Source organism: Malus sylvestris, chromosome 17 (genome assembly GCF_916048215.2).
Source record: "Malus sylvestris chromosome 17, drMalSylv7.2, whole genome shotgun sequence".
NCBI lineage: Eukaryota > Viridiplantae > Streptophyta > Magnoliopsida > Rosales > Rosaceae > Malus > Malus sylvestris.
The window spans coordinates 28149060-28176696 of record NC_062276.1 but is presented as its reverse complement, the minus strand read 5'-3'; the positions used below and the strand labels follow the sequence as shown (position 1 = coordinate 28176696).

Sequence of the window (27637 nt, the reverse complement as noted above, 5' to 3'; positions counted from 1 at the left end):
AAGTGCAACATATTTGATGGAAAATGGGTTTACTTTCCGAAGGGAAGTCCTATGTACAAAGGGGCACAGTGTCCGTTTCTTAGTGACCAGGTCAGCTGCCAAAGGAATGGAAGGTCGGATTTCATATATGAGAAATGGAGCTGGGAGGCCAAGGGGTGTAAGATTCCAAGGCAAGTTAACTGATTACTTAATCCTAGTATATGAATTAAATGTTGTATGTTGCCTTAATTGTAATTTGTACCTAACATAAACACGGGCGTTATGGTTGGAAGGTTTGACGCAACAGACATGTTGGAGAGACTAAGAGGAAAGAGAGTGATCATAGTTGGAGACTCACTTAACAGAAACCAGTGGGAATCCCTAGCTTGTCTTCTTTACTCAGCTCTACCTCCCTCTCAAACCCTAGTCGACGTGAAAAGCGGCATCTACAAGGTCTTCACAGCTAAGGTAGGTTGAGTTTTCATTTATACAAAAGATCCTCCGTCACTGAACTATTTTATTCATATAAAGTGATATTGAGGAGCTGAAAATAAAAAATAGGACCTTGACTTCTTAACTCTGGTGGTGTTGCTTGTTTCTATAACCGCAGGTGTACAACTTTTCTGTTGAATTCTACTGGAGCCCATTTTTAATGCAGCAAAATGTGAACCAAGATAGTGGTGCTAGAATTCTTAGGCTTGACAGAGTTGCAACCTCGGCCATGAAGTGGATAGGGGCAGACATTATGGTATTCAACACCGGTCACTGGTGGGTGCACCATGGGAAGATCAAGACGTAAGTCACTTGTGATCTAATAATTAAAATGAATGAATATTTTTCAAGGAGTTTGTCCAATGGAATTGAGATTTGCAGGTGGGACTTGTTTCAATACGAGGGCAAAACAGTGGAGAATATGGAGATTGAATCAGCATTTGATATGGCAATGAATACCTGGGCACGTTGGGTTGATCAAAATGTGGATGCGACTAAAACAAGAGTCTTCTTCCGCAGCATTTCACCAGAGCACAAGGGAAAGCATTGGTGTTACAACGAAACCCAACCCATCAAAGAGGATTCCTACGAAACAACATTTCCAGGGAAAATTATAAAAGTTATTGAGAGAACAATGCAGCGCATGAAGACCCCGGTGACGTACCTGAACATTACAAAGCTGTCTCAGCATCGAAGAGATGCGCATCCAGCAGTTTATGCAACAAAGGAGTGGAAGCAGTTGTTAGCTTTGCAAAATAGAAAACCGGAGACTTATGCTGATTGCAGCCACTGGTGTTTGCCTGGCCTGCCAGATACCTGGAATAGGCTATTGTATGTATCTTTGGTCTTGGACACCTCCAAAGTCATTCTTAGTTCTTAACCTCTTATTTGATCTGCCATCAGTGTTAGTAAACTTAGCATCTTCGTTCTTCATAAGGTTGAAGGAAATTTCAAAGACGAGAGTTATAAGAGAAGACGAAATGTACAGAAACCATACCTGCTGTTGATTAATAACCTGAACAGCTGCCAAGACACGTCGGGGTAGCCTGTCCAAATAAGCAGACAAACCAAAATTGAGTATTCCAAATCATGAGAATTTACCTTCTGTGTGGATGTAAAGTTCCTGCATGTGCTTTATCTATTATAGCTTTTTTAGCAAAGACAATAAAGAAATAAATTGAAGAAATTGACTACCAAACATACGAAACAATGTGCGAGAATGTATGCATCCACAGTTGTTCCAATCAGTAGCACAAGCACGAAACTACGATCCATTATTCCCCTCTGGGCACTTATTTGAACCAGTAACACAGGTTCAACAGATTCCATTTCAAATTCCAACATAAAAACAAAAAACTTAAAAGAAAAGAAAACGAGGAACAAAAAACACAGCATAGCAGCACAAACAATAGCTAACCATAGACAATAATAGTAACCATCTTTTTAACAATGGTGACCATAAAGGTAGGACTCTATTGGGTCGGACCCATTTGTAATGTAAATTTCAAGTACTTAATCTTATGGACGTTACATAATTGTTAACGTACTCAAGACTAGAGCGGGAGGCATTCTTGTTTATTTCCCACTATGGTACAAATTTTAGCCTAAGCTAGGAATTTTGAATGGCACCATGATCACCACGGAGAGGCTGCAGTGAGGCGGTTTATTTACACAAGCTTTTACTAGGGTACCTAGAGAATCTCCCATCCAGATTCACAAAATTCATGAGCTGGTGATTTCTGTGTCTCCTCCACGGTCGGAGAATGCCCGAGACGTTCTCCACTTTCTAAATTTGATTTCTCATCATCCCCATACCATAATGCAAGCTGCTCATATTCTTGCTTCCTTGCTGACCTCTTCCTCAAAGCAAAGACATTCTGAATTTTTTTCTAGAAAAGAAGTCCCAATTAATGCCAATTAAAGTAGGGAGAAAGAGAAAAGGAGGGGGGGGTGTGTGGGGGAGAGAGAATGAGGAGAGAGAGAGGGAGGGAGGGAGGTGTAGGGAGGGAGAGAGAGATAACCTTGTAAGGCCTATGTTTGCTGTCCACGTGAGGAACAAAATGAATGTCCTCACCAGTCACCATTACACAAGTCTCCTCAAGCTTTGCCCTTTCAGATTGTTGAATGGTTTCCGTTCCATGTACAACAGTATTACTCTCAGTTGCATAAAAATTGGAGTCATGCAAACCCCCTGGGAAATTCAGTCATTGGTTACTACTAGGAGAACAAAATAACATTCAATTTATCATGCACCAGTAAACCCATCAAGTACACAACTCTACATGTAAAAAAGAACGTGCAATTTTTCATGAACTAGTATAAAATCTAGACCCCCCATGAATGTAAATCAGTTATGGTCCACAGTTGAAAAAACACTCCTTTATTTTCTCAGTGTTGTTATCTGCATAATCATTTTCAGTCAATATCAATATAAAAACTGTTATCAGATTATTGTGCATCTGAATGAGATGTACTGTGTGTTACCAGGATGAGACGCAGAGATTTCCTTGGCAGCATATTTTTCAGAGTGTACTTGTCCACTTGGAGAGGATCCTAACAAAGAAACAAACCCATTGTTCAAACAATTGTCTGCAGCAGCCAACCCGGAAATCAAAGAGAACAAATAGGAAGGTTGGTGAAAACAAAACACTTGTAGAGGGTTAAAAAGAATAGTCACCATTTGATTCTACTGATGAGCCACCAAAGGATGAATCTGGTATTTCGTTCCATTCTTTTGCTTCCAATTTATCCAAAACAATCATATTAGATGTTCGGCTGTCAACTGAAACATCAGCTGTACATTGGCTTGCATTTGCAATCACACAACTTTCCCTTGTGGACTTACATGTCATACCTTCGGTTATAGATGGGGTTAAAGCTGTATCTCTACGTTCGCTCGAAACTTCATGGGTATCATTCAAATTTACACGGCAGGATGATGATGGCCTACCCAAATCAGATTCAACCGGAGTGATTGCCCCGGGTAAGTTCTCCTTGATTGGGTTTTCTTTGACAACCGAGTTTGAATTCTTAAAATTACTCCCATCATAGTCTTGTCTTAAGTATACATCAGAGCATGCTCCTCCAGCACAATTCCCTGAGGATAGCATGCGATATTCATCCATGTGCTGTCCATGGAACAATGATTTATGGTCCATATCCATATTCATTGCAGCAATAACCTCTGAATCCCCACTCAATTTTTCAACATCGACTTTTACCGGCTCTCCTTTCTTACTAACCTTTGACTTTTTAGAATTATCAAGATGAAAATTATTTTCTACAAGGTCCCCAAAGGCTGGCATAATCTCCGGATCCACTGAAGAGTGACAGACCAAATCTTGCATTACTTCTGCATAGAACTTTTTAACACTTGCACCAACAGTCTGTACCTGATTCTCAACAAATTTGACTGTGTCCTGTTCCAAATAAATAGAATGATCAACAAAATAAGTTAACTGGACTACGGAATGAAATTAACATGACCACTATCTCATATGATCACTGAACCACATAAACACCATATTTTATTCCAAAGAAAAATGCACACAAGATAAATATGTTCATAAGCACTCAAAGTGAGAGGATGACGAGGAATAGGAAGGATAATTGAAAACTTATGATCAACACTTCTGGACCAGCAGTATGTGGTCATTATTCCCTTTATTTTAGGAATCCGGGAGACAGAAAAGGACTTCCAAAAGGCCTTACCTGGTACATATCTTCTTCTACCTCCAAGCACATAGTCTCGAATTTCTGGTATACACCCCCAACCCAGGTTACACCTTTCACATCCATTCTGATCATAAATTATACTTTACACAATCGTCGTATGTCTCCTGGTATTTTGTAATTCCCCCACTCAGTTTCTACATCAAATTGGTAATTATCTGCAAGAAATCATACGAATTTAGTATTAGCTCACAAGAATGCATAAAAATGGCTCTTAGGAAGAAGAACCCCATAGAACGTTGAAATCTTCCATCTCCCAAAATGACACTAAGAATTACACCATGTTTCTTTAAGAATTACTGTAAGTGTTCAATATCAGTAGCATGTAATAGTTTCACCCCGTGAACCAAATAAATCAGACAAGCAACGAAACTGATTGAAAGAGATCAAATTCAACAGTAATTTTGTCCAGTGACCAACCGTATACACATACTGTATGTCACCTGAAAAAAGGATAATCATCAAGCATCACGGCACAAGGGTTGGCGGGTATTCGGTACAATTTAGTTCAGTGAAATACAAGTTCAAAAATTAATGAGTTGAGACCCTATCTTAATATGATTGCAAGTCTCAGCATCCTATAATTACTTCCAATTTTCCAAAGCAAACCAAATGCCAGAGTGTTTGAGAGAACACCAAACAAATGATTAAATATAGTTTAAAAATATAACAAAACCAATTTATTTCAGGAAGCAACAACACAAACGATCCCTAACTTGAAAGAAAAACAACCCATCTGTAAATAATAGAACCCTCCAATTAATTTACAAATTCTCTCTCATAAGGCAAAAAGCACGAAAATTGATACAAAAAAGTAGCTAATTCATATGAATTTCCAGCAATTTTCCCGGTAACCGAACAGGTAAATGAGAAAAGAGCTTTGCTTGTAGCCATGATCAAAAGCAGCAAAGTTTGATGATTGTGAAGAAAATTGAGGGTTGAGAACTTACTTGTTGCTGTGAATTGTGAGTGCTGAAAAATCTGATGATCAACTAATATTAAAAATACCCAGAAGAACAGAAACCCAAAATCTCAGAGAAGAGACTTGGATTAATGCATAAACCCCAACTTTGTGTTTGGTTTTGCTTATGGAACAATATAATAAGGAAGGAGAGAGGTACAAGAAAGTAAGAAACGTAGAGACACATTTCATTTCATTCGAGATTCTTCAAGCCTCCACGTGTTCAATTATTTATGTACAATACTTGGATACCGACGGGTCAGTAAGCCATTTTGGACCCAACCCGTTAATCCGATTTGATTCAACCCGTTAATATTTGTATTTGGGTGGATGCTTAACGGGTCGGGTCGCTAACGGTTGAACCCGTTAACAACCCGTTAAATAACGGGTCATTTTGGGTCAACCCGTTAGCACCCGTTAGTTGAGGATATTTTAGTAATTTTAGTAAAGTCTTAATAACAAAAAATAAACTTTATGCAAAAATAATAATAATAATAATTGTTAACGGGTGAAACGGGTGACCCGTTAGCTTAACGGGTTGGGTTCGGGTGACTCGTTAACTTAACGGGTCGGGTTCAACCCGACCCAAACCCAATAAACCCGACCCATTTACAGGTCTACGAGTCAGTATCCAAATTTAATGACATCTGACATGGCCCAATGAGATGTAGACACGTGTAATTTCAAAGACTCATTCTTCTTGAAACCAAACACCCTTAAAAGTGGATAAATTTTTCATTGTGACCGGAACACAAGTGTTATACCACTTGTTTTTACAAAAGTGATGATAAATTTTATTTTTAAGTTATAAATTTTTAACACATATATCCCACTATTTGTATAGTGAAATGTGGTATACCACCTCGTATACTGATCATTACTATAACTATGGTATATGTTTACCATACACCTAATAATTTATTACGTGTATTTTTTCTAACTCTAGTTAACTTTCACAATGAATGTTAATTTTTCAATTTTGAAAAAAAAAATTAACCAAAATTAAATAAAAAGACACATGACAAATGATTAGGTGTACATTAAGAATATACCATAGTTTATGATAATGAGCAAAAATGCTCTCCACCCTTAAACCCATAACAAAACACCATTTTTCTCTCTCAAGCCTAGTGTGTTTTTTACCTTGCACATAGCATATGACCAATAAACCGTTGTTTGATCAATTAAGGTAATATTTCAATCGATATTCAAGATCGGTGGGAGATGTAAAATGAATTGGAAATTGAAAGATTTCAGAACATTCATATAACAAATTTCTATGAATTTTGATATATTTTACAACGTTGAATCTTGATTGTCAAATAATCAAATGGTGATAAATATATCTTTAACGGACCAAATTTTGAAAACAAATACAATTTTCATTCGATTTTTGACAAATACAAAATTAGGCATGAGATAAAATGATCACAAGTCTATGAAAGATTGGTGCTTTTTGCACAGATTTAAAAAAAAAAATTGGGCATGCGATAAAGATTTCTAGTTTGAGTTAAATTAAACAAAATTTAAAAAATGATGCAACCCAGCAACGAAATGATGCAATCCAACATCATATTTATCCACAAGTGAGGGAACCCGGCAACTGTCACAGCCCGTCCCGAAAATTCTATATCGGGAGCGTGAAATGACGGAATTACCCCTTAGCGGGGACTAAGGTACGTGTGTCACATTATTGGTTAAATATATACACCCCTAAGTTCTTGGAAAATAATTTAAGTTTGGATAAAAAAAATGGTTTTGTAAATTTGTGTGGTTAGGGTTTGACGTGGGATTTATTGGTGACCACACACCCTCGGGACATTTTTCCCTTTCCTTCCCCGTGTCTCTCTCTCTCCTCTCCATACATTCTCTCTCTCATTCTCGAACCGTACGGACCAACGCCAAAGCCCCCTGAAACTTCATAGATCGAGGATTTTGAAGACACCATCGTGCTTGTGAGGACTTTACGAACTCAACCACACCCATTTCAGGTAAGAAATCTTTCAATTTCACGTCGAAACCTTAAGCACCGATTTTGGCACTGTTCATGAACTTGGTGTTGGTTGATTTTTAGGACAATCCAAGCTTATAGTGAGCTTAGGGAGGTTCTAAGGATGCTCGGGGACGTTCGTTTGGAAGTTTTGGACGTCGGGATCACCACGTTCAAAGTTGGCCGGTTTTTGTGAAATTTCTCCAGTGAGATTTCGTGATTTTTAGAGCTTTAAAGTAGTATATCGTGAATCTATGTGTTTGGGGCTTCATTTTGATATAAAATTCGAAGAAAATGGTTGAGAAACGAAGGAGAACAAGCAAATTCAAAACTCGCCGGAAACCGGCCGCCGGAAAAACCAGTCCGGCGACTGGCTGAGGAAGACGATGCGCGTGGGGGCGCGTGGCAAGCCTAAAATTTTTTCTAAAAATTTCTCGACATCCGTGACGTCGAGTAGGTCGATGTGGTATATTCATATACCCAAATTGAGCACCGTATGAGAAGTTATTTCGAATTGTTGGTTATGTGTTTAAATTAACGTTTTTATAGTTGTTTGCCATATAGGTGACACCTATCCTGAGGACGAGCGCATCCAGGGACGTCACGGGGGTTACGACCCATCGACTTACCAGTGAGTGGGCAGTATTTTTCTGTATTTACCTATATGCTATCTATTTTTCCCAGAAATCGAAATTAAATGAAATTATATTTCTAAAATGACATGCATGCATATTATGAGTTATGAATTGATAATTGATGCATATATATGTGTGAATTGGTGTCGTGGACGCACAGGTGAGTATCAGGTGAGTTTATATGGTTTATATGAATGAATGATGATGTGATTGCGTTGTGAGCTCATAAACTGCACCTTTGGTATTAGTGCTTATAGTATTCACCACACCGCACGCTCGCCTTGGATCCAAGTAGGTGGATGTCATACAAACCACTAGAGGTGGTTTCGACATGCCAGTCGTACAGACCATTAGAGGGGTTCCGACTGGTGGGTGACTTTAGATTATGTGCACAGACGATTGATGAGAGAAGCACTAGAGCGTATTATTTCACCATCTTAGTCGTACAGACTACTATAGGTAGTTCCGACTTATGTGCAGTGTAGTGCCGTACAGGTCACAGTTGGTGACTCCGGCACGGCCGTACAGGTCACAGTTGGTGACTCCAGCTGGATGGGATATTGAGCTATAGAATCAGCTGTACAGGACCACTGTAGGGTCTCCGGTTGATTTATTATTTCACCTGAGTTATATTGATGCATTCATATTATATTTTGGCATGGCTTGACATATTCTGTCTGAGATGTTATGTTGATAGATGGTAAGCTGAGTTTTGATGATATATGTATATATATATATATATATATATATGTTTATATACTATTTTTCTGGGAAAGTATACAAGTTTTACGGTGAGGGGTTAGAAATGTTTTAAATGAAATGTTTTGGAAAATTTTAGTTTTACTGACCCACTCATCTTTGTTTTGCGCCCCTCCAGGTTCTAGTTAGCAGTTGGTGGCTCTCGAGGTCTTTTTCGGCATTCTGACAGACGTACTGCATGTAGGACTCACCTGCGGGTGTTGCACTTTTAATTATGGTCCTACTTGACTGCACTTGATACCTACGCTCTGAATTCGTGTGTTTTACTTTATAATTCCCTCTTTTATGCTAGTAGGTTTTACTGCTAGTGGTTGGTTTAAATTCCTTCATATTTCTGTTATATCTTGCTTCCGTGTCGCACTTTTGGCTACGTCACGCTCACGTGACGGCCAGCACGCCTTGATTCTAGGATCGGGGTGTGTCAGCAACCCATATCCGAAATTTATAGAGATGAACCCAAGAACCCATATGAGAAATGATGCAACCTAGCATCATTTTTATCCATAAATGAGATAGCCCAGCAACGAAAATTGAAGAAAAAATTGCAGAGATGAAGGGAGAAGATAAAGCTAAAAAAGTGGTTGGCAAGCAGTGAGAAGAAGAGAGAGTAAAACATTCAAAAGAGGTCTATGAATTTGAAATCCTATGGTGTGAAGTAAGATTCTATTTGGTTTTGGTTATATATACTAAGATTTTATTTGGTTTATATATACTTATTGTTCTTAAATTTCACAAAATTTACAACTTAATGAAATTCTACAAAATCTTTAATTTTTTAATACATCTACATTTGGATAGACTTTAAAAATAACTATTAAAATCTCGATTAATTACACTTAGATTTGCATGGATTTCAAAAATCCTTTAAAATCATTTAGTTGACTACACTAAGCTTTTAAAACCCTCTCAAATCCGAGTTTGACTGCACCCCTTACTATACATTCGAGCAAATTGCGAATGAAACTCAACACACAGATACAAAAGGTAAACATGTGATATTGGTATCAATAATATGATCCTTTTTCTAATGCGCAGATTGCAAAGTTAAAGAGGAAATTCGATGCTATCCTTGCTATGAACTCCATGACACAATCAAATGAAGTTTGTGCTGTGCGTGAGGCCTGCCATTGCATGCCCATTAGGAGCTGCGTATCCAGAATTCATGCAAGAGCAAGGCAACATAGTGAACGCCTACAACCGAGGCCCCAGTGAATGACTCTAGTACTTCAAGATTAGAGAAAAACGCACAAGAATAATCAAAATCAAGTTCAACCGGCTCCTTTCCAAAAGCCCGAGCAATCATCATCATCATCATTGGAGGACACTGTCAAGAGTCTGGCACTTAGCACAGCGAAACTTGAACAACATACTTCAAGATTAGAGAAAAGCGCACAAGCTGTCATTGGGAAATTTGAAGTTCAAATTGGCAGCTTTTTGATCCAATCCAATTGCTCAGAGAGAGCCCGGAAAGTTTCCAAGTCAACTAATGGTGAATCCCAAGAGACAAACAACAACAACAACAACAACAAAGCCTTTTCCCACTAAGTGGGGTCGGCTATATGAATCCTAGAACGCCATTGCGCTCGGTTTTGTGTCGTGTCCTCCGTTAGATCCAAGTACTCTAAGTCTTTTCTTAGGGTCTCTTCCAAAGTTTTCCTAGGTCTTCCTCTACCCCTTCGGCCCCGAACCTCTGTTCCGTAGTCACATCTTCGAACCGGAGCGTCAGTAGGCATTCTTTGCACATGTCCAAACCACCGTAACCGATTTTCTCTCATCTTTCCTTCAACTTCGGCTACTCCTACTTTACCTCGGATATCCTCATTCACAATCTTATCCTTTCTTGTGTGCCCACACATCCCACGAAGCATCCTTATCTCCGCTACACCCATTTTGTGTAAGTGTTGATGCTTCACCGCCCAACATTCTGTGCCATACAACATCGCTGGCCTTATTGCCGTCCTATAAAATTTTCCCTTGAGCTTCAGTGACCTACGACGGTCACACAACACGCCGGATGCACTCTTACACTTCATCCATCCAGCTTGTATTTTATGGTTGAGATCTCCATCTAATTCTTCGTTCTCTTGCAAGATAGATCCTAGGTAGCGAAAACGGTCGTTTTTTGTGATCTTCGCTAGATTGCTTCGGTCATTAGTGTGGATAAGTATATAAATGGATAGAGATAGGAAAGCAAACACCAGATGTACGTGGTTCACCCATATTGGCTACGTCCACGAAATAGAGGAGTTCTCATTAATTGTGAAGGGTTTACACAAGTACATAGGTTCAAACTCTCTTTTAGTGAGTACAAGTGAATGATTTAATACAAATGACATTAGGAAATATTATGGGAGAATGATCTCGTAATCACGAAACTTCTAAGTTCCGGAGTGTGGTATCGTCTTGACTTGCCTTATCTGTCTCGTAGGTAGATGTGGCATCTTCTCTGGAAGTACTCTTCCTCCATCCAGGGGTGGTATCTTTAATTGGTGGAGATGCACAAGGTAATGTATCAATTTCACTTGAAGCTTACTTGTAGTTTCAGGCTTGGTCAAGCGCGATACAAACCATGTAGTAGGAGTCCTCCAAGTCGCCGAGCTAGGGGACAGACAAGGTAAGCAATCAGAGCTCCAAGCAATCAGTCCCTAATCAGAACTTTGATTTCGAGTTCCGGCTGATTGTTCACATTATCCCTATCTTGCAGGCAGCATGAAGGATAAATAGAAGAAAAATGAGAAGAGATGATATGGGATACTTTTGCTTTTGAAGAAGTAACTTTCCACAGGCTTATTCTTGAACTGGGCTGGAGGGTTTTCTGGTTTCCTCCAGAGTATAAGGCCCACTGAAGAATTTGAGGGTCAAAACAAGTCCATCAAATCTATAGTACGTTCGACCCTGCTGATATGGGATACTTTTGCTTTTGACAGAGTAGTGGATGTATCGGCACGTGTGCTGTTACGCTTGTCTCCACATGCTTCCTTGTATCCTTCTCACTTGCCCTATATGTTCCTCAGGCAGATGCGGTATCTTCCCTGGAAGCATAAGATGTTGAAGATGAGTACTCGAGAGCAATGCCAGGTAAGTAATCAAGTAAGGGGTTCCAGGCAGTCAGTTCCTGACTGGAAGCTTGATTCCAAGTGTTGACTGATTGCTCTCTTTCTCATTGTCTTGCAGGTAAGAACAAGGCCAAAGGAAAAGACAGGGAAAAAACATGATATGAGATACTCTTGCTTTTAACCCTGATGATATGAGATATTCTTGCTCTAGTATAGCTTGTTTGCAGACGTATTATCGGGGGGAAAGAAAGTTGAATATTTCGAAAGGCTTCTTTGGGAGTGCCCTTTCAGATATGAGGAAGGGTTGAGCATTTTTGCAGGTCTGCCTGTCTGTTGGGGATGGAGGTCAACATATATAGGAGTCTCCCTAACAACAAGTAGTAATGTTATTCCTTTACCCTGCTTGGTCATAACACGGTAGTGGGAGCTGCCAGCTTCACATGTTTTAACTCTGTCAGAGCACTTTGAAAAAGTGGTCTGTGGTATCTGGAAAGCTGATGTTGCGTGTAAAGATTACAGACAAGCTTTATCCAAGGAGATCTGGCTCTTGAAGTTGGGAAAGTGGTGCCTCTTCAGTTTTCGAACAAGCAATCCTGTCGGAGATATGGCTCTCGAGATTCGGAGAACGATGCCTTTTCAATTTTTGAGAAAGCAATCCTGCTAGGGGTCTGGCTCTCGAGATTCGGAGAGCGGTGTCTCTTCGATTTTTTAGAAAGTAATCATGTTGGGAGTCTGGCTCTCGAGATTCGGAGGGCGGTGCCTCTTCGATTTTGGAGCAAGCAATCTTGTTGGGAGTGTTTTCTCGAATGTGAGAAAAGGTTGGGCATGTTTGCTAGTCTATCTTGCCACGAAGCACAGAGGTTGACACACATGGACTTTCCAATTATCCAGCAGCGGTACTGTTCCTTTACCCTTGTGGGTAATAATATGGTAGCTAGACCTTCAAAATTTATGTGTCTAAACTTTGTTAGTGCTGTTTCTTTGCTATTCTTTTACCCTTCTTGGTCAGAGCGGTGTAGTGGGAGCTGCAAGCTTCACGTGTCTCAACTTTGTCAGAGAACTTTGGCAAAGTTATCTGTGGTACCCATGAGCTAATGTTGCGTGTGGGAAGTGGGTGATTGAACAGTAAGATTTATGTGCTTTCTACTTCACCAGAAATCTTCGACATAATGCCCATAATTTCCGCAAAGCTGACAGGTGCTGACAATGCTGGAAAAGTAGGTGCCTCTTCGATTTCTGAGATCGGCCATCGTGGTCTCTGAGCAGCCCAACTTTTGAGAAAGCAAGCGCCTCTTCGATTTCTGAGATCAGCCTTCGTGGTCTTTAAGCAGCCCAACTTTTGAGAAAGCAAACGTCTCGTGGTTTCTGAGCAGCCCAGCTTTTGAGAAAGCAAACGCCTCTTCGATTTCTGAAGCTCCGTCGAGTGCAGATTTTTATAGAGGCTGGCATTAAGTTCCAAAGCACACTTGAATCTCCACCAGTAGAAGCTCCATTCTTGCACTTCTAAGATCTTGATTTGTCCAACCTCTTCTCTCTTCAACACCTTTGAAAATGTCTGGCCCCTCCGACCGTCGTTTTGACTTGAACCTTGTTGAAGAGGCAGCCACGCCTTCTCCAGACAACATATGGCGCCCATCCTTCGTCTCCCCTACTGGTCCTCTTACCGTTGGGGATTCCGTGATGAAGAATGATATGACCGCTGCGGTAGTGGCCATGAACCTTCTCACTCCTAAAGATAACAGACTACTTTCCAAACGGTCTGATGAGTTGGCTGTTAAGGATTCTCTGGCTCTCAGTGTTCAGTGTGCAGGTTCTGTGTCTAACATGGCCCAACGCCTATTTGCTCGAACCCGCCAAGTTGAATCATTGGCGGCTGAAGTGATGAGTCTCAAACAGGAGATTAGAAGGCTCAAGCATGAGAATAAACAGTTGCACCGGCTCGCACATGACTATGCTACAAACATGAAGAGGAAGCTTGACCAGATGAAGGAATCTGATGGTCAGGTTTTACTTGATCATCAGAGATTTGTGGGTTTGTTCCAAAGGCATTTATTGCCTTCGTCTTCTGGGGCTGTACCGCATAATGAAGCTCCAAATGATCAACCTCTGCTGCCTCCTCCTTCTAGGGTTCTGTCCAGTATTGAGGCTCCAAATGATCCCCTTCCAGTGCCTGCTTTTTCTGGGGCTCTACCGACTGCTGAGACTTCTCCTAAGCAACCTTTGTAAAGGCTCCCTCTTGTTTGTTTATTTTGACTCATGTATATGTACATATTTGTGACTTATCGGGGATATCAATAAATAGCTTTCCTTCATTTCAACGTATTGTGTTAAATACACCAAAGCCTTCTTCGCTAAGTTCTTTGAATTTTCTTTTGTTGAAGCTTGTATGTTGAAGCTTTGTGAGTGGAGCACGTAGGTTGAGGTAGTATTCCCAAGACCCCATGGTAATTTCATATCTTGATTTTTTTTTTCCAGGTATGAGAATGTACGTATAAGATATCCAAAGTTTATTATCCACTCACTTTTTCATTCTTTAGATGTTAGTAAATGCGCGAATGAAAATCATCCTCATTCCTTTCAAATATTTGGTTGTTAGTGAGTGAAATAGGTAGAACAAGAGATTGTTCCTTTGCCTGAATGGTATTTCTTCTTGTTTTCAAGTACTGTATCTGTATGTTTTGATAGTATCCCTTGCACGTATCTATTGGATGAGTAAAAATACGTACCATTGGCACGTGTCAATGAACTTTTCTTTTTAGCTAGAGAATAGGCTTGTAGTTATTTAGTGTCACTAAATGAAAGCTCTAGAGTTATCTCAGTGTCACACAAAGACAATTTCGGTGTTAGACTCGGTCGCGTCTATCTCCCGGCCGTGACACTAGCATAACTAAACAAACTAATTATCAGGAATAAGTAGCTCCTAGAAAGTTGCCTGTTATTTGGTTGCAAACTTGCCAAGTTGCCCAGCTGAGCCAAACAAGGAAAGAAAAGCGGAGCTGGTTTCGCGTATTAAATCTTTGACATTTCCATCTCACTTGAATCTTGTTGTTAAGGAATTTCTTGATTCCAATCCAATCAAAGTACTAGTATTGTTCAAGAAAGCAAAGCATGGGAGCTGCAAAATCAGCAAGCAGCAGTAGACGGGTGCAACCCTTGTTACCCTTTCAATTCTGTTATCATCGGCATTCTCCTTCAGACTCATCAGTTCAACCTCTGCTGGGCAACCAAAACCAGGTGTATATATATATATATGTATGTATGTATGTATGTATGTATGTATGTGTGTATATATATATGACGAGACTGTAGAGACTTGATCGAGTAAGTACATCAATCAAATGATTTTATTAAGTAAGCATATATATTTTCTGTACGTGCATGGGTAGTTTATGGAAGAAGAGGTTGCAGTTGCACTGGAAGCCAATGGGGAAAAGAATGCACGTATCGAGAAAGAAATTCGTGACATAAAGAGCAACCTCTCCAGGCTAGAAGCCAAGCTACACTCCCACAGGCCACAGCCAAAGCCTCAAACAGATCAGCTTTCGGTATTATATCGAATCATCATCAACCTTCATCAATAAATTAATTTGGGTCACAAATCAAATCAACCAACTTTTCATGCCCTTTTGATGGGGAATTATAAAGCAACGTCGATTGCATTCTGTTTGTTTATTTATTTTTAATCTTTTAAGATGTATTACTTATTTATTTATATCATTTATAGATGATGAAGAAACAAGGAGAAGATTATGAAGAATTAAAGAGATTAAATGCCGATTTGGAGGATAAGTTCATGGAGATGGCAAGTACAATTGCTGATATCAAGTGTTCCTTGTCTGGTCTAATGCTGGAGGTAATGTAAATTTTTATTAATTAAAACTAGTTATAATTTCTTCTTTTCGTGATCAATCAATCAGCTTCTATTAAACACGTCGATCATCACATTTATATGTGTTTGTTTGTCTGTGTGTATATATAACAGATGCCTGCAGCGTCCAGTACCACGAGTAAGAGTAGTATGAGTGAGAGCGGCATATATGCAGAAGAAGATGAAGATGATGATCAGATAGCGAGTTTGTTGGCGAATATTTCCACGTTGCTTATCGTTTTGGTATTTTTGATGTCTATACTTATCGGTTTCAGGCTATAGCTCTACCAACTTGTAGAATTTGCAATTGGCAACATGCATGCAGCAAGACTAGTAGAGTAGTTTGAAGTATCTTTGATTTCGATGATACGGCACATTCAAGTTCTCGGTGTGCTCTACTCATCATGTACTTCGAAATAAAAGATGGAATAGGATCCTAACCAGATCCTCTTTGTGAGGATCCTAGAGATTAGTTTATCCTATATGTTCATCAGTCATCTTGCAATCAGAAATCATTTTGAATGAAACACAATTAGTGACTAACAAAAGCTAATCACACGATGTACGATGAACGATCAAAATGAGCTATGTACGATGAACGATCAAAATGAATTGATCTCATGGATCCTCACAAAGAGGATCAGAGAGATCCTCATCCATAAAAGACCAGTGATGTTCCTTTTTTTTAATGTTTTTTTAAAAACAAATTAAGCACACACGAACTAACGATTAAGTATTTAGAAAGATTGATACATTATTGCCATGTAGTAATTCAAGTTGTTTTCACAAAATTACCTGCAGTGCAATTTTAAAGATCTTTCCATATAAGTTTCTTTTCTTCCCTCTAATTTTTATAATTTGCAAATTTTGCTTTCTCAGTAACTTCACTTTAGTATGCACCAGATCAATCAAATTTTTGTACAAACAAAATCTAAACCGTCACAAACGCGCAATGCATCAAAAAGCGAACGACATCTTCAGGCGTTTGATATCTCATATCAAAGATTATCGATTCGTATTAAACAGCTGTCTGAAAATCCCCAAAGTCGTCATCTGGTATATCTTGAGTGCTTTGATTCCCGGAAGAGCTTGTTTCTTTCGACTCATGTTCCGGTGATTCTGAGGCCTCGTGCTTAGAAGTTCCCTCAAGGTTGAGATTTGAAGGCAAGTTTGAGGAAGACTTGTCAACAGTAGCAGAAGGCGAAAGTGGTGCCGGGGGAGGAGGTGGTGGTTTGATACAAATCAAGGGTTCTTTTTTGTTAGCCTTTTTCTCTGGTGAGGAGTTGTTCTCAGAAACCTTGGACTTCACGATTTCGGCAGTTTTCTGTTGACACCGAAAAGAAATTCAATCAGCATGCTCCAGTAAGTAGCATAAGTCAAAACCACACATCTTGAAAGAAAATGCGATGCACATCACTAACATTCTTTAATTGTAGTATAATAGTCTCCCCCTCTTTTAAGCTGTAATCAACTGAGGAAGTTTGCTGAAATTTTTGTTCCATCTCTTCCGCAGTTTTCTTTTTGTCCAGATATCTTCAAAACAATTTAGAAAGGTACATGAGCTCGATAGACGGAAATTCATCCTCTGATACACATGCATTAAAAATCAAATCAAAAGCTTCTAAAAATGTTATAGTAGAAAATGAAGAATACGCAAAATTGTCACTGTACATATAGGACATACTTCATGTGATCATGCAAGGCGGCTTGGAAATCATAAGCTTCTGTTCCTTCTCGAAATCCAAGGCCAATGAATGCATGCCGAAGTTGACCATCTGCATCAATTTCAATGTAATGAGGATCATACATGACATGAACAAATCAAAGGAAATAAAAATTTGTCTAAGAAGCCCGAAATTGCATTGCTGTCTGGCACAAAACTTTGGGGAAACAGGAATACAAGAGCTAAGAAAAATAAAATGAAACAAAAGAAGTGGCATAATACTTAGATACGAGTTGCAATTCTTGGTCAACTTCCTGGTCTATGATTTTGTGGCAAAACACCACATGATGATGGCACTAATTAACTTCAACGTTCTAGTCTACTCTTGTCCAAGCCACTATGGACAAATGGAAGGCTTGTAATTACTAGCCCTCTCCCACTACAGGCCATCTATTTGGAAGTTAAAAAGTCATGCACGCAGTAAAGGAAAGTTCACATGCCTAGAATGGATATGTATCAGAGGATGAATTTCCATGGTTTCTCTTGATCTAAGGCAATTTTTCACCCAATATCTTCTAGTTCTAGGTACGAATGGAAATACAAGCTAAAACACTCTTTGAATTGTTCCAACAATAGGCTAGTAGGATTCACTAAATCATAGAGATTGCAACAATGAGAAAGTATATAAGCTCACCAATGTTCTCCTCTACACGTAGAACAAAATATCTGTAGAACAAATAACATTCAGTCACCCTCTAGAAACTAATCAAAATGCATAAGTTAAAACTTACATAAGATTATGCTCCTCGATAAACTTAATGCAAAGGAATCTTCTTGTAAGTAATTTAGGCGTGTGATGTTTTAACATGAGAAGTCCAATAAAGATGCGTTCCAGTTAGTGAGAATTAGGATAAACCTGCTGCTATCAATTACAGGTTCCACCGGATAAGGCTCTCCATTTCTCAAAAACGCCCGAGCATATAGTTCACCTGCAAGGATATATCACCTTACATTTTAAATAACAAAATGTCTCATGCTACAAAAGGAAGGCATACAACACAGTTTACATCTTATATAACAACTAAAATATCCTCACTGGTGTTCTTATCTTCAAGTCTGATAATGCACTCTTCTCCTTTGCTGATTACTTTCAATATCCCTTCCCATACCCATTTGTTTACATCCCATTCATCAGCCCTGAAATAAACTTCAGAGACGTAAAACTCATCTCCAACACATGCAATAAAGAGTTCCGCCAGTAATCAACGCCAATAGATAGATTACTCTTCTTTTTGTTTGTTCGTTCTAACTTCTATGGTTAAGAAGCACCCAATATCCGGACTAATAAAATTCATCTCCGTTTGTTTATCTCTTTATTTGTTGATTCCTTGGTTTTGTGTCAATCTAACTCAATCTCAGAAAACTTATCCCCAAAATAGATTACGAAAAACTCATACAATCTAGCCTAATTGTAAGCTTCATTTTGTGGTAACTAATCGATGTGTGGACCGAATTAAAATTACAAATAACTCATATCAATCATGATAACAGATGGCATCGTATCAGATTAATCATAAATAAACTGTCAGATGAATATCCTATTTTTTATTCCATGAGTTGAGCAAAACCTGTATGAAGCTGCACTTTTCCTCGGCGGTATCTGCAAAAGTTACATTACAAAATAGCTTGACACCACAAATAACTTCAAGAACCGCCATACAAGAGTAACCAAACATTTCTCGCATTATCGAATCCTTATGATTACTTGTAAACTGAAAACCAAGAGCCATGCTTTTGTATTTGATGGCAGATCGAAAACAAGCACTAATTGGTTACTAGCTGAAAAGGGATTTACTGTCAACACTTGAACTAGCAAAACAAAATTAAACTATTCCTCCATTACCCTAATTTTGCACTCAAATTACCACAAATTAAACAACTTTTAATTAACATTTTAACTCTGGAATTAACCAACATTGGCAATTGCACGCCTGCAATATTCATTCATTCAACTAATACATGCATCAATGTTCATTAAGAAATCTAGTTGAATTATGCATTCCCAAGATACCCATTAACAGAATTACTCAAAAAATTCAGGAAAGCACAAGGATTCGGGCACATGATGTATGCATGAATGTAAGTATGTGTGTATGTATATTACCAAGTACACGTAACATTCAGGCACTTGAAAAAGAACAAGCTCCAAAGCTTCAGCTTCCGTTTCTTCTTGCTGGTTCGGTACCACCGGTTCCTTCTCCATCTTCCAGATTTGGGATCAGGATTCAGAAGCACTGAGATGAAATTTGAATCTGAAGCTACTGGTTGCTGAGGGTTGGAACTTGGAACTTGATGGGAACTTGGTAGATTAATTTGGTAGGATTAAAGATTGATAATTTGGTACTCTCTCTCTCTCTCTCTCTCTCTCTCGGTTTTCTCTCTCTGTAAAAGAGACGATCACAGAGCGAGCTCTCTTCTTCCTCATTCAGTCATTTTCACGAGTGTCCTCGTCAGTAATATTAAGATGCAGCAGGAGCCGTTGGATGAGATTACTTTTTATAAGCGTACGGTCTTTTTTTTGGTCGAAGGCTTTTACTGCTCGCTGATTAAACAAAAAATGGGGATTTTTCGACGGTTGTGATGAGAGTGCAAGGTCCAATGGGAAGATGAGAGTTAGTTTTTTATTTTTTATTTTTTACAAACGGTGTTATCTTCAATGGAAGTTTCTATTTAAAGACTCCAATTATCACTTTTGAGTACTTATTTAAGGATTTAAAGGGAATTTTTGTGTCCCTAAAAGAATATTGCCTTCAATGGTAGAGCCTTTATATTGGACTAAGAATTTTTCCCCTCCTCTTTCCATCCTTTCCTCTCACAATCTCTATTTTGTCTTTCATTTTCTATAAAAAATTAATATAAGATATTGACGTGATTTAACCGTAACTGTTTAAATAATAGAGGAGGGAGAGAAGGAAAAAATAGAGATGAGAGAATCTTTCTCCTTTTATATTAGTATCCCTAAATTTAAAGTTTTTATTATTTTACGTGATTATTTGATTAGGTGTACATATTTTACTTATGTTAACTATTTTTTAATTAACTAAAAACATTAAAATTAAAAGCATTAAAAGAAAAATCTTCAATCAAGATTGTGGATATGATTTTCCACTCAAAGTGCACATTTTTTTTGTTTATTTTAACCATTTTTTAATTAATTAAAAGCATTAAAAACTATAATCAGTAGACTTCATTTTCCACTTAAGGTTGTCCCTATCTGTGAGGACATACAATATATATCCAATGAGTTCCTATACCTCAGAGACTCACTTTCGTTCCATTGGAGATTCATTTTATCCTTATATATACCATTTTATATGATGATTGTCCCTATTTAGAGCCTCAACTGGAAATGATCTTAGCCTTACAATGAGTTAACAATAATTTAGTTTAAATTTGCCTTGACGATAATCAAATCCTAAAACATCTCATTTATAAATAAAAAAGAATATTACTTGACCGTAGTACTAAGTGTAGAAATATGAAAATTAACTGAGAGTTTGATTTGGTAGAGAGAGGTTGCTTGAAGTTGGAGGGTCACCTCATTTCCTCGGTATATGGGATTGCAATGCCCCTTTCACAAGCTTAGATCATTTCCATTTACCAACATCTCTCGTGAAAAAAAGAAGAAGATTTTCATATGTCATTTTAAACTTGTAGTACACACATCACTTTATTTTTAACTATCAGCTCTCCTAAACGAGACTCTTAATTGATGTTCCTCATCACGTCTCTTAAAGTTAATGTTATTGGCAAAATGAACATGTTAACGTGAGATTTCAACCCACCACTTAAGGAGTGTCACACATGCCATAATGAAAGGCATGTCCATTCCAATGAAAAATGACAATTGTTCCTTATCTAAGAAACTTATAGCTTGTGATTCATCCTTGGAGGGCCTTTAGCTCACACCACACTGGTACGACAAAACCTTTCATTTCTTGACTCTAAGAATACCAAAGCAATTTTACACGTGTGAAATTTGTACCCCACATTATTCAAATAAGAAGGGAAGAAATGGAAAGAAAACTGGAAGGAGATGGAATTATATTTCGAATTTAAGGCCCGTTTGGTTCACATAAAGGAATTGATGAATAAACAATCCCGTATCTTTAAATATTGTTTTTTTTTCTTTCTTAAGTTTGATATTGTGGGGAAAAGGACAAATCATTTTCTTTTATTTTTCATTTTTAATTGACACAAGAAGAGAAAACAAACTTGTCTTCGTCCACAAGAAGGGAAAATGAAATCAAAGATGGGCGGACGGGTTTTGTTATTTGTGAAAACATATCAATTGGTTGAACCTTTGATAAAAGAAAAAGATGCTGTATATGAATCACTCACGTATTCTTCAAAACAAGATCTACAAATCTGATTGGAAGTATATCCTGCAACAAACTGTCTTGTTTTCTTTACTTTTGTTGGATAAGGAAGATAAATACAAAAGAAAAGAAGTGAAATAAACTTGTATAATTTCTTTATGCTTTTTGTTTTACGCTAGTCGTTCACAAGGAAAATGAAGTTAGTATTCGGTGTATAAAATGACTCAAATTCACCTTTTTATATAGGTCTTTCATCTTATACTAGAGTGCATATAAATTATAGCACACGTCTCAACGAAAGGAAACTAACATTATTCACAAAGCCTTCACATGAATCATGTGAATTCTAATCATCATCTTCCAACGCTTCATGCAGGCCTTTCCACTAGTTTTACACGGGGCATTCGTACTACTTTTACAACATAAAAATGATGTTTATCATTCTCAAATTCATTTTATTGTCAACCAAACACTGTTCATATAGAAGTAAAACTTAAACTAGTTTTCTAACCTACTAACACTGTCGTTATATTAAAACTTAGATTTTTAATTAAAATGGTCCCTAACATTGACATAACTCTTCACTTTGGTCATTAATATTTGAAATCAATAGAAGTAGTCTCTTGATTTGACACCATCAATCATTTTGGTTATTTTATGAACAATTTCTATTAAACAAGGATGAAAATTACAAAAGTATCCTGAATTTTATAAACAATAGGCCAAATTTTTTTTACAAAAGTACCCTGAATTTTATCATTTTATCTTCATTTAATGAAGAGATCAAAACAATTAATGGCGGACAAGTTCATGAAACATTTTCAATTTCAAATATTAAAGACTAAAGTAAAAAGTTCAGCTAATTTTAAAAACTATTTTTACTAAAAAAAAAAATCTTTAGAACTTCCTGAAAATAGTGCAACCAATACTTTTATGTATTTCTTTATTCTGATGGTTGGATTTGATAGATAAACAGAAAATGAGGAGGGAGGATGAGCATGCGAAATGAATTTTTATCGTATCTCCTAGTACCAATTCCACAAAAAAAGACAAAACCAGCGGGCTTATTTAAGCATCCGGCGCACGTTAGCCACATCCCAACCGAGTATAAAAACGTGCTTAATCACCGAACCCTCACTCTCCCTGTTCATTTTCCTCTGCATCCCAGTCATCAATGGCGGCGGCTACTTCCTCCTTCTCTCCTGCCCTCTCCCCTGCTCCCCAATCATCCTCCGCATCCAAAACCCATGTGGCTCCCTCCAGTCTAGGGTTTTCATCCGCGGTCTCCAAGTCTCTCAGCCCTCTGAGAGCCAAGGCCACCCGCGGTGGTAATAATGTCTCCGGCGGCGGCTCAGCTCTCGGAGCTCGCATGGTGTCAATGCCGTCCATTAAGCCCCCTCCATCTCTTGATTTCGATACCTCTGTTTTCACCAAGGAGAAGATCAACCTCGCTGGTCACAACGAGGTCGCTCTCCCTCTCGCTCTCACTATCTGTCTATTTGTACTAACACATTTATGATATTGCTTAGTTAATTTACAAATTGAGTTGATGGGTTTTGCTTGGATTTGAATAAATGGGTTGGGGAACGAGAAAGGGAAGCTTTTTATACTGCCTGATAGCTTTTGTGCAGATTCTCTGTACTTATCATTAACAAACAAACAAAAGAATGGTTGGAATGGAAAACGAGGCCAAAATGTTTAGTGATTTTCCGCCGATTTGTGCGAATACATGTAAACTGTATTATTTGTTGTAACTATATGCATATTGCTAATAATGATTGAGAAAGATTTCCATTTGGAATTTTTTATTGATTGTGTGTGGTGGGTTTGATGCTGACTGCAGTATATTGTGAGAGGAGGAAGGGATCTGTTCCACTTGCTGCCCGATGCTTTCAAGGGTATTAAGCAGATTGGTGTTATCGGTTGGGGTTCTCAGGTGAATGAACTTTCTCTCATATATTTTATCTATTTGTTAATTGGTTGATTTATTTAATACCATGATTAGTATTTGGGTCTGCATTGGTTCTTAGGTTTTCTCTCCGTTTCTGTATCCATACGGTTGTTCTCTAAGCGAATAGATTCGTTATGGTAATCCAGTATGAATTGAGAGGGGGTGGTTACGTATCGTAATTCTTTTCCGTGCTTTTTTTACTGTTGTAGAATGTGAATGTATATTGTTTTTCTGTCTCAGTCACTATATGTTATTTGGGTCTTTAATCTATCTTTTCCTCAGGGACCTGCTCAAGCTCAGAATCTAAGAGATTCTCTAGTTGAAGCAAAGTCTGACATTGTTGTCAAGGTAAATGCTTTTCCGTTTACACTAAAAATATATTGCATATGAAAAAAGATATGGTTACTGACTTATTTTCAATGTCTTGCGGTTAACTAATTTAACTTGTTGTGACTTTACAGATTGGACTCAGGAAGGGTTCTCGTTCTTTTGCTGAAGCTCGTGCAGCTGGTTTCACTGAGGAGAATGGGACTTTGGGGGATATATGGGAAACAATCTCAGGCAGTGATCTCGTGTTGCTACTAATCTCTGATTCTGCACAGGTCTGTCAATTGCACTTTTGGTTATTGTATTTCTGCTAATATTGGCTGTAACTTGTAGTTGCGGTGGTGCTTCTATTTCCGCTAAAATGATTTTGGGTCTGCTAATCCATTTATCATTTTCAACCATCTCTTATCTTCTTATCCCTGGATACTGACTTGTCGTACTTACTAATAAGTCACTTTGGAAAATAGGTTAATAAAGACTGAAGTACTGATAATCCGATTACTATATTGTTTTGTTTTTTCTTTGATCTAATATCGCGAACTATATGTGCTGAAAGTTGTTGAATGATGGTTTTAATAATCAAGTGTTTTTTAAGTTATCTACCATGTGAGTTCTTAACAAGTCATTTGTTAGCATTAAACCAGAGTGGTATTAGGCTATCTGCAAGTAATTGTCATCTCATGAATATCTTCATAATTATGCATGATTTTGTTTTGCTGGTCGGAAATTATGTGCTGCCCATGCTAACCTAAGTAACGTTTGCTTGGTGAAGTTTCACTTTGTTGAGAATCATTCCATATTACAGAATGTAATCCCTAAGGGTGCGTTTGGTACGCAGACGGGACGGAACGGGACCGGACGGGACGGAACGAAGGTGTAATTTTTGAAAAAGACATGGGGTATATTTGTCTTAAAATGATAAAACATTGTGTTCCACAGATGTGGAACAAACCCGTTCCAGGGGGGGGGAGGTGAGACGCAAAAACACCCAAAATCTGTCCCGTGGAACAGCCCGTTCCACCCATTTTTGGCGCACCAAACGCGGTTCCGTCCCGTCCGGTCCCACGTACCAAACGCACCCTAATGGAATGAAGTCGTGAGTGTGAGTGAACGAGCCTGTTTTCTGGCTACCCTAAGAAGCATCTTTCTGAAAGGATTTAATTGTCTCATGTTGCAGGCCGATAATTATGAGAAAGTATTTTCACACATGAAACCAAATAGTATACTTGGTCTTTCCCATGGTTTTCTTCTAGGGCATTTGCAGTCAGTGGGACTTGACTTTCCCAAGAACTTCAGTGTAATTGCTGTATGTCCCAAGGGGATGGGTCCATCTGTAAGGAGACTTTATGTCCAAGGCAAAGAGATAAATGGTGCAGGAATTAATTCCAGTTTTGCAGTCCACCAGGTCAGCTCTCTCTCTCTCTCTCTCTGACTACATATTTTCTGGCCCAATATCCTGGATACTAAATGTGCTGTGTTTGTACAGGATGTTGATGGTAGAGCCACAGATGTGGCCCTGGGCTGGTCAGTTGCCCTTGGTTCTCCTTTCACATTTGCCACTACACTAGAGCAGGAATACAAAAGTGACATCTTTGGCGAACGAGGTATGTTTTATTCGCTACATCGAAACTTTCTTTCTCTTTTCTTTGCTTATGCTTTGAATCCAGTAAAGTTGATATCTCATCTCTTCTTCTCTGCTTTGTAGGCATATTACTTGGTGCTGTTCATGGAATTGTGGAGTCCCTGTTTAGAAGGTACACTGAAAATGGAATGAGTGAGGATTTGGCTTATAAAAACACTGTTGAATGTATAACTGGAATTGTGTCAAGGACCATCTCGGCTAAGGTACTGCCCACACATGAATTTCATTATTTGTAGTTTACATCTGTGTGTTCCTTGCACATATATGCTTGTATGTCAATTTAAGAACAAGTGGTCATTGTTTTTATTATTTTTCCCAACAGGGAATGTTAGAGATTTACAACTCTTTGTCTGAAGATGGCAAAAAGGAATTTGAGGCTGCATATAGCGCCTCATTTTATCCATGCATGGACATCTTGTATGAATGCTATGAAGATGTTGCCAGTGGCAGCGAGATCCGCAGTGTTGTCTTGGCCGGTCGTCGCTTTTATGTATGTTCTCCATCTGTTTTCAATTGGTGAAAGCCCAGATTTTGATTATTGTTGTTTAGAAGTACATGATTCTCAGAGTCATAGTTCTTTGAATACTTTAAGTAAACGAATATTAATGTCATGCAATTGATAATGAACATACCTTTGTTACAGGAGAAGGAGGGTCTGCCTGCATTCCCAATGGGTAAAATTGATCAGACCCGCATGTGGAAAGTCGGTGAGCGTGTCCGATCAACAAGGCCAGCTGGTGATCTAGGCCCATTACACCCTTTCACTGCGGGTGTTTTTGTTGCCTTAATGATGGCACAGGTACGAGCCTAACCCTTTAGAATGGGTGAGAATGTGACATTGCAAAAGAAGAAATTAGCTTCCAACAAGCAATTGTTCCGAGTTGCTTACACATGAATGGGATTTTTCCTTTTGTTCTGATCTCAGAGTGTAGTAGTCCATAATGATACGCATTTTCATACTTGCCAAAATTAATAACGTTTGTCGTTGACTTTATATTGACACCAGACTAGTTAATTAAACAGTCCGAATAGCAAGTGCGTGCCTAAAAAATATTAAAATATTGGCAACAAAAGATTGGTATATGAAAGTATTTTGATGTTTTTACTTTTCTTAGACTAAGATGCATATCAGGTTTAGACCTATAGTTAAGAATGTGGATTTTGTGAAGGGTTATTTTTCTGTCAATGTATCTAGTCAAAATCATGAAACATCTACTTCAAATATATATTTTAGGTCATCAACTAAACAATGAACACACGTATTGTTTCGTAATGCAAATATATATTCAGTTCCTTGGAACATAAATGCGGTGATGTTATTTTATCTTTGTCGTAATAGAAATAAATGATTTTGTTAGTAACTGGGGATAATTTCTTCTGCATTTGATTTTAATTGCTTTTATGAATTTTCAGATCGAAGTATTGAGGAAGAAAGGACATTCATATTCGGAGATCATTAATGAAAGTGTTATTGAATCGGTGGATTCTTTGAATCCTTTTATGCATGCACGGGGAGTTTCTTTCATGGTTGATAACTGTTCAACAACAGCTCGGTTGGGATCAAGGAAATGGGCTCCACGATTTGATTACATCCTTACTCAGCAGGCCTTAGTTTCTGTGGACAATGGTGCACCCATCAACCGAGACCTCATCAGCAACTTCATGTCAGATCCAGTGCATGGAGCCATCAAAGTATGCGCTGAACTGAGACCTACAGTTGACATTTCAGTGACTGCTGATGCAGATTTTGTGCGACCAGAGTTGCGTCAGAGCAACTAAAACTCGACGAACCTACTGCCTGAGCTGGCCTATGAATTCCGTTTGGTTCCATATTTAAGGTGTGTCGTTGTTTGTCCTAGTTTATTCTGTTTTTCCTGATCATGCGTACTTCATCACATTGCAAGTTGTGTTATGATTTTGTGGTAGTACTAAGTAGTTAAAATATTAATAATGTTACTGCGGATGGTGGTTCCTTAGAGAGGTCTGGTTATTGGTTTACGGATGTATTTTTCAATTTTTGCATTTCTAAAATTGGTGCTTCTTTTGCGGATACAATCTTGGACACGATAATATAGGGCGTATATGGCACTGGCACGTTGTCCCAGTGGCGTCCTGCGCCAATAAAAAAAGACGCGGAAAATTTTGTTAACATGTCCTGATTTCATTGACACGGGACATCATGTTGCGGTTTACCTGCCATGTA

At 38.4% G+C, this 27637-nt stretch overlaps 6 protein-coding genes across 7 annotated transcripts; 3 read left to right on the top strand and 3 right to left on the bottom strand.

The window, feature by feature from the left end:
* The first annotated feature begins 261 nt into the window (after positions 1-261).
* Positions 262-1358, top strand: LOC126611455 (protein trichome birefringence-like 1). The gene is made up of 3 exons (XM_050279746.1): positions 262-447; positions 590-774; positions 853-1358. The coding sequence occupies exons 1-3, from the start codon at positions 262-264 to the stop codon at positions 1349-1351; spliced, it is 870 nt and encodes a 289-aa protein (XP_050135703.1). The 3' UTR covers positions 1352-1358.
* A 507-nt stretch (positions 1359-1865) lies between these two features.
* Positions 1866-5350, bottom strand: LOC126611448 (uncharacterized). 2 transcript variants are annotated; one of them, XM_050279742.1, is made up of 6 exons: positions 5154-5350; positions 4183-4361; positions 3149-3890; positions 2956-3024; positions 2493-2662; positions 1866-2348 (listed from the first exon to the last, which is right to left on the bottom strand). In XM_050279742.1, exons 2-6 carry the CDS (start codon positions 4276-4278, stop codon positions 2163-2165), a joined length of 1263 nt encoding a protein of 420 aa, XP_050135699.1. In that variant the 5' UTR covers positions 4279-4361; positions 5154-5350; the 3' UTR covers positions 1866-2162. The 2 variants fall into 2 exon arrangements, with proteins under 2 accessions (XP_050135699.1, XP_050135698.1); XM_050279741.1 differs by having other exon boundaries at positions 1866-2360; positions 5154-5348.
* Positions 5351-10047: 4697 nt separating this feature from the next.
* On the bottom strand, positions 10048-10897 carry LOC126611458 (uncharacterized). The gene has a single exon (XM_050279750.1). The coding sequence runs from the start codon at positions 10579-10581 to the stop codon at positions 10090-10092; it is 492 nt and encodes a 163-aa protein (XP_050135707.1). The 5' UTR covers positions 10582-10897; the 3' UTR covers positions 10048-10089.
* A 3740-nt stretch (positions 10898-14637) lies between these two features.
* Positions 14638-15949, top strand: LOC126611457 (uncharacterized). Its single transcript, XM_050279749.1, has 4 exons — positions 14638-14838; positions 14991-15149; positions 15329-15457; positions 15587-15949. Exons 1-4 carry the CDS (start codon positions 14713-14715, stop codon positions 15752-15754), a joined length of 582 nt encoding a protein of 193 aa, XP_050135706.1. The 5' UTR covers positions 14638-14712; the 3' UTR covers positions 15755-15949.
* A 340-nt stretch (positions 15950-16289) lies between these two features.
* LOC126611456 (uncharacterized protein At1g03900-like) lies at positions 16290-19622 on the bottom strand. The gene is made up of 8 exons (XM_050279747.1): positions 19300-19622; positions 18764-18795; positions 18232-18332; positions 18052-18124; positions 17830-17861; positions 17157-17247; positions 16894-17005; positions 16290-16796 (listed from the first exon to the last, which is right to left on the bottom strand). The coding sequence occupies exons 1-8, from the start codon at positions 19396-19398 to the stop codon at positions 16491-16493; spliced, it is 846 nt and encodes a 281-aa protein (XP_050135704.1). The 5' UTR covers positions 19399-19622; the 3' UTR covers positions 16290-16490.
* Positions 19623-22633: 3011 nt separating this feature from the next.
* On the top strand, positions 22634-27432 carry LOC126611445 (ketol-acid reductoisomerase, chloroplastic-like). The gene is made up of 10 exons (XM_050279739.1): positions 22634-22979; positions 23358-23450; positions 23748-23813; positions 23927-24067; positions 24970-25197; positions 25279-25396; positions 25498-25637; positions 25757-25924; positions 26078-26233; positions 26848-27432. The coding sequence occupies exons 1-10, from the start codon at positions 22689-22691 to the stop codon at positions 27211-27213; spliced, it is 1767 nt and encodes a 588-aa protein (XP_050135696.1). The 5' UTR covers positions 22634-22688; the 3' UTR covers positions 27214-27432.
* The last annotated feature ends 205 nt before the right edge of the window (positions 27433-27637 follow it).